Raw genomic sequence first — 6545 nt, 5'->3', positions numbered from 1 at the left:
ACCAAGTGCAGTTTTAGACATTTTAGACAAAAATCTAATATTTTAAGCATAAATCATGTATCACATACTTTCAGGAAGTTCTGCACCAGCTGGGCAACTGCCATTGAGTTGAATAGGAATGCTACTGGATGGTTGAGGTATTACAGACCTCAAATTGTGAGCTGCCAAATTCAGAGCACTTTCCTTTATAGAAAGTTGAATTCTCACTATAGGACCCACTCTAACATGAAAGATGATTCAAGGGACTTACTTTGCCAAAGAAGTACATGTTCTACATTTCAAAAATAGACAGTGAGAGTCTTTGAGTAGAATCAATCATCATCCTCTAAGACACTTCAGTATTTTTATTATTTTCTGCAGCCGCTTCACCAGTGGCTCCATGTCAGACTGAGAGAACACCAATAACACAAATATTCCCTGTGAGTGCTTGTGCGTTTACTTAAAAGGGAAATGGTGCATTTCTCTTCTTTGCAAATAATAAGGATGATTTGAGAAATGCACCAAAGCGACTGAGAAAAACTGTATCTGAATATTATTGTTTCTTTTATGATACTGTGTATATATATATATATATATATATGTGGCAAAAGATAGGACCAATGTGTCCGAGACATTCTTTACCCAAAGAGTCAGATCTCCGTACATTTCAACAGTACAAATACAATCCCACATAAATACATCCTCCACTTCAGAAATCAAACAAACAATAACATTGACGAAAAACAACAGTAGGCAGTAACACTGACCCAATCTAAACCAATGGAACCAAAAAAATCCAACAATATGTTAGTGGACTGGTTTGATGGGCTCTGCACTGGGTGATGTTGATTCGCATGAAATAAAAGTGGCACCATGCAGATACACATGTGCTTTAACAATCTGAAAGCACTGATGAGACAGAAGGAACGGGGAACCACAAAGAGACAGAAACGAGAGATGACAGAAGCTTGACCAGGACACGGGGTTGAGGAGATCTCTACTGGAGGTCTGAGACTAGACAAGTTCAAGTGGTGGGCTTAGATTCAGTTCATATAAGATGGTTCGAATAGTGATGTAGCTTGTAGGTTTGCACTGTTAGATGGGCAGCTGGAACTTGACATCAACCTGGGCCTCTTTAGCCAATGATACAATTTCAGAGAGCTTTACAACCTAGAGAAAAAGAGAGAGAAAGGTATGGTAAATGTTTAACCTTTAATTATAATCAGCTTAATTATAACAGTGTCCTAAACGTTAATAGTAAAAAGCAAAAAGTGATGATTGTTGATTGTAAAAAAAAAACTCTACATAACGGTACATAAAAAAAAAAAACTGAATATGTTCTGCTTGGCTGTCGTGAACCGCTGTATGATCACTTCCACCATTCAGAGTGGAAAGACAAATTGCTTGTAGCAGGATATCCGGTTTTGTATAGTCATTGTATAGTAATAATGAGATTTGCTTTGATTCTATTTGATGCAAAGTTGTATGGACTGCAACATGTGCTTTCATTTTTCCTTTTGTACACTTTCCCTTTTTAAATGACACAGGTGCAATTTGTTACCCTTAGTTATTGGATTAGGTAGCATGAGTTAACAATTAACAGAATTTTTTTAACACAGCATTAATTAATCTAGATGAATTTATTCATAATTTATTTGTTTGATTGTTTGTTCGCTCGTAATACATTATTAAAGCCATTTATAATTTATACTTGAATGACGTATTATGTATTTATTTTTTATTTATAACTTGACATATTAAAATATGTAGAAATTTATATTATCCAAGTTTATTAAAAGCTGTAAAAGTATGTTTTATTGTTAGTTCATGAAACCTAAAGAATGAACTACTATTAATGAACTGAACCTTGTTGAAAAGTGTTGTAAAAACCATTTTTTCTTATGCATCTGAATTTTTATTCTTTATTTTCCAAAAAAGTGTAAATGTTGCTATTTCAAACATTACTGGCAGGTTGTGGGAAATTTTATCCTGTATCTCAAGAATAAGTGATATGGGTTTGGAACAACGATGGGTGACTAAATGATAACAGATTTTCATTTTTGGGTGAACAACTCCTTTAAAATCTCATATTTCTTTGGACTATCAATTTGATTCCTGAACCATGATGAGCAGATTCTTCTCACCATTTCCACCCTATGTCAGTTTGGATTTGCTCATATGCATGGATAAATAAGAGCAACGCACCATTTTGGCCGCCTCGTCCAGATCATCACAGGCCAGGATCTTCAGAGGGCTGGCAGCGATCAGAGCCTTGGCATCGTCTACTCTTGTTCCTGGAGATCAGACAAGCGTGATGAGAGTGAGATGAAGGACAGAAAACATGAGCCACCTGCACAAATACCCCTTTCCAGACACCTTTTTCTTTCTGTCACCCTTCTGTCAATGTTTCTTCTCTCCCAGACGTTCCAAGTCTTCCTGGGGGATTTGTGCTACCTTTTATTGATATAGATAGTACAGTGTTCCCAGTTTTTGACTAACGAATTTCCAGAACTTTTCCATGACCTTTCTAGTCATCTGTGTTTACTGGATAAGGATTTTCAATAATTCTTCAAATTCAGACTTCTCTTAAGAATTCAAAGAAGCATTCTGACCAATCTGTGAACTGGTTAACTGTTCTCTGAAAAAAAGAAACAAACAACTCCACATCATAATGGCTTGCAAGCAAGTTTTACTTTATACAAGAGCAACATCTAACTAATTACATAATTTTAAAGTAGTGTGTAACTAGAAAAATCTATTTTTACTATAGTAATTTCCATATGCCATTTCCCTTTTCCCAGGCCTTGAAAACAGTTTGAAAATATCCCCAAATATTTCCAGGTTTTCCCATGACCACAAGAACCTCTGATAAGCCTGATAAGTCCTATTCATGTGATTTTCTAAGGAAACCTGCTTGTTCTTAACTGATAATATGATCCAATTTTTCAGATCAGCACCCTTTTAAATAAAGTATGGGAACTGAAAATATTTTTAATGGGTTTCAAATCATCCCTCCACCTCTCCATTAATCAAAGTCATCCGCACCATCAATCATCACAGTATTAAGTTCGGTCTCTCTCACCTTGTAACCGCACTACGATGGGGATTTTCAGTTCTAAGTCAGTGACAGCCATAATAATACCCTGTGCGATGACATCACACCGCATGATGCCACCAAAGATGTTCACCAAAATAGCTTGGACCTGTTATAGAGAACACAGACAAACATTTTATGACATGAGAGGTGCAATAAAAAGAGCGGCAATAAACACAGAAGCCAATGTAATTCTTTTGATTATGACAATACCTTTTTATCAGACGTGATGAGCTTGAAGGCCTCCGTCACCTGCTGTGCAGTGGCTCCGCCTCCAACATCCAGGAAGTTAGCGGGTGTTCCACCATGCAGTTTAATGATGTCCATAGTTGCCATAGCAAGTCCAGCCCCATTGACTAAACACAGGTGACATCACATGTATAGATTTATACATACACATATTCAATATTCAAACTAATCAAAATGGTACAAATCATATCTAGTTTACTAAAAGCACAAAATGTAATATATAAAGGTCTTTAATTCTAATATATATATATATATATATATATATAAACGTAAATATATCAAGAATGCTGATATGTGGGTTTGGTTTTGAATCGTCCACTCAATGCTGTGATAACGTTTCTCTAATGGATGGTTGTGGGTTTTTTGGACTGACCCAGACAGCCAATAGTGCCATCTAGGCCAATGTAGTTGAGGTCTGCTTTGGCTGCCTGTCTGTCTCTGGTGTCCTCCTGGGTCCAGTCTCGCATGTCGAACACTTTCTTCTGTCTATAGGCAGCGTTTGAGTCAAAGTTGATCTTAGCGTCCATACACATCACTGCAAAGCACATAAGAAATCATCTATGAATGCATGAATCTATGAGCCTGTTATAGAGTATTACAGTGTTGGGTAGAGCTGCACAACATTGGAATAAACTGACATTGCATTTGTTTTTCTGCTATATTTACTGGATATGAAAAAAAAGACAGAAATTCCCACCAGATGACTTGAACAGCTCTATTTGATGCTATTATTCAATCTAAAATGATTGGGGGGATTTTGTTGAGGAGCACAGAAAATACAAAAAATTTTAAAAAGCTGAAAAATTACTATTTTTAGTTAGCATGAATTTCAGTGATTAGGGAAAACGTTTGCTGTTCACACTTCAGTATACTTTTTACTTAACTCAAATCTATTTCCATGACCATTAAGTGAACAGTTTTCTTTTTTACAAAATTCTTTCAACTCAAGTTTTCATAGGTCACATTCCCACTGTTTTTGACCTATTCAATATGACAATAAAACAATATTTTTTTTAAGTAATAATTTTATTGTGATTATTATTATATACAAAACAACAAATAAATTGTAATAAAACTATTGTACTCTAAAAAAACGTTAAAAAGTATTTAATAAAATAATTTTATTTTTATAGGCTTAGTGCAACTGTAAAATTACTAAGATATAATTTCTTTATTTACAAACGTTAAACCATCACATTTTTATTTTGGTTGTTTTTCGTCAAATTAATACAGCCTGTAGAGTCTTCAGAGTGGCACTGTGCAGTATATATTATAACAGTGTTTCATCATCTCAGAGTGGCTCAATTCACAGTAAACAAACCAATCTGCTCTGATATGCTGAAACAAACCCCACATCATGAGCTGCACACATGTAAACGAACACAGTGTCACGTTTAACTCTAAAACCCACAGTGCCAATAATTATTTGATTAAATCGCCTTATCCAAAAAGCCATTTCACAATACTGATATTATTTTCTGCAGCCCTAGGACTGGGTTCTTTAATGTATACATAATGATCTAAAGTGCAAGGTGTCTGCTTCAGGGTACCAATCCCAGATGAATCCTCCACCATTGGGTTGATCTCTACCATAGATGCATCATACTTGATGAACACATCATAAAGTTTCAACATGTTTTCTGCAGCTTCATTGATCAATGCAGGGGGGAAACCCATCTTCTCCGCCACCTGAGAGAGAGAGAGAAAAAAAAGAATAAAAACATTTTTCAAGCAGGGGTCAGTGTGGGAACTGTCTTGCAAAGCTATATAATACTCTGCACCTCACCTTAATAGCCTGATCCATCTTTATTCCCTCCATGATATCAATAGGCTCTTTCACAATGGCATCAGGATTCTCTGCAGCCACATCCTCAATGTTCACGCCTCCCTGAGAACTGCCAATCAGCACAGGGCCCTGTAGGGGGTGAAGCAGAACCTATGTGATCTTTTTAAGGGCAGGTGAAACCAGTAAATTGCTGACATTTCAGGTCACAACACAGTAAAAGTTTCCCTCTACTGGCCATTCTGCTTACTGCAGCATGTAGAGCGGCGATGTCATTTTTGAATGCTTGTAAAAAGACTTACTGTACTTGGATGCACACATATGCAAAGCAGTTTCATAGATAAACCACACAGTATTGACCTCTCACCTGGAAGGACCTCTCCATGGTGATGGCAAAATAATACTCTCTGCGTGGGTATCTGCGCTCGCAGATAAACACCTGGTTACAGAGTCATGTGGCACTGAAGACTGGAGTAATGATTGCTAAAAAAAAATTCAGCTTTGACATCACAGATATAAATTACATTTTAAAAGAAAACACACAAAAATATAATATTTCACAATATTACTGTTTTTATCTTTTTTTCTGGAATTAAGTGCTTTTTCATGATTGCTTTCAAAACAGCAGCATGAACGTTCTGATGAACCTCGTTTTGTGCTCCACAGAACATCTGTTATAGGGTTTAGACATCAAGAGGGTGAGTAAATACTGACAGAATTTTCAGCTTTGGGTGAACTAACCCTTTTAAAGTTGTACCATGTTGGAGCTCTGAAAAAGGGAAGTGCCCCACGGAACGTCATTAAACCGCTGATTTTACATTGTGAAACTATGGATATTTCCAACTTTGTCCATGTTGCAATTCTGCACATAAAATACTCCCACTTTTTGCAACCCTTAATGTACATTTCAGTGTATTTACCAGAAATGCAATGCACAGCAAATGATTATTCATTTGGAAACAGCAAGTTAAGGAGTGAAATCCAATTTTATGCTGATCTGAGACACACCTAGGTTCAAACTAATGGGTCAATTAAACCCATTCTCTAATGTTACATGTTTCTCAGTCTAAAGCTAGTTCCTCCATGTTTGTGACACCCTACCCTCCTTTATTCTAGCTAACAGCACTGCCTGTCCATCATGGGTCTGTGCAGGTGCTGCCTATATGCTGACAGTTAGATTAAAGGTTAGGGTAGCCACATTCTCCAGAGGTGGTGCAAATCTATGTTTAGACTGCAGTGTGTGTGAGAACAGCACAACAGCTGAAACACAAACACATAGCAAATTCCAGACCCTAACATAAGGTAATCTGGCTGTCCTGTTCAAAACACTGTAATCTGACCTATGTAAAAGCATTGGCAATGGTATTCCCTAAATTTATATATGCTGTGTTGAAATACTACTCAAGATCATTCCAATGTGAAAAATATGTAAACAGTGGA

General features: G+C 36.5%; 1 protein-coding gene across 1 annotated transcript; it reads right to left on the bottom strand.

Annotated features, from left to right (window-relative positions):
• Window positions 1-544: 544 nt before the first annotated feature.
• On the bottom strand, window positions 545-5553 carry LOC107659994 (succinyl-CoA ligase [ADP-forming] subunit beta, mitochondrial; the record flags this gene model as incomplete). Its single annotated transcript, XM_016449129.1, has 8 exons — window positions 545-1149; window positions 2185-2273; window positions 3062-3182; window positions 3287-3429; window positions 3696-3857; window positions 4873-5011; window positions 5109-5237; window positions 5473-5553. Coding segments are annotated over 8 exons (939 nt in total), but the record flags the coding sequence as incomplete, so codon positions are not given.
• Window positions 5554-6545: the final 992 nt, after the last annotated feature.

Source organism: Sinocyclocheilus anshuiensis, unplaced genomic scaffold (genome assembly GCF_001515605.1).
Source record: "Sinocyclocheilus anshuiensis isolate Anshui unplaced genomic scaffold, SAMN03320099.WGS_v1.1 scaffold55, whole genome shotgun sequence".
NCBI lineage: Eukaryota > Metazoa > Chordata > Actinopteri > Cypriniformes > Cyprinidae > Sinocyclocheilus > Sinocyclocheilus anshuiensis.
Note: the sequence above shows the minus strand (reverse complement) of the source record. Positions and strands in the feature narration are given on the sequence as shown.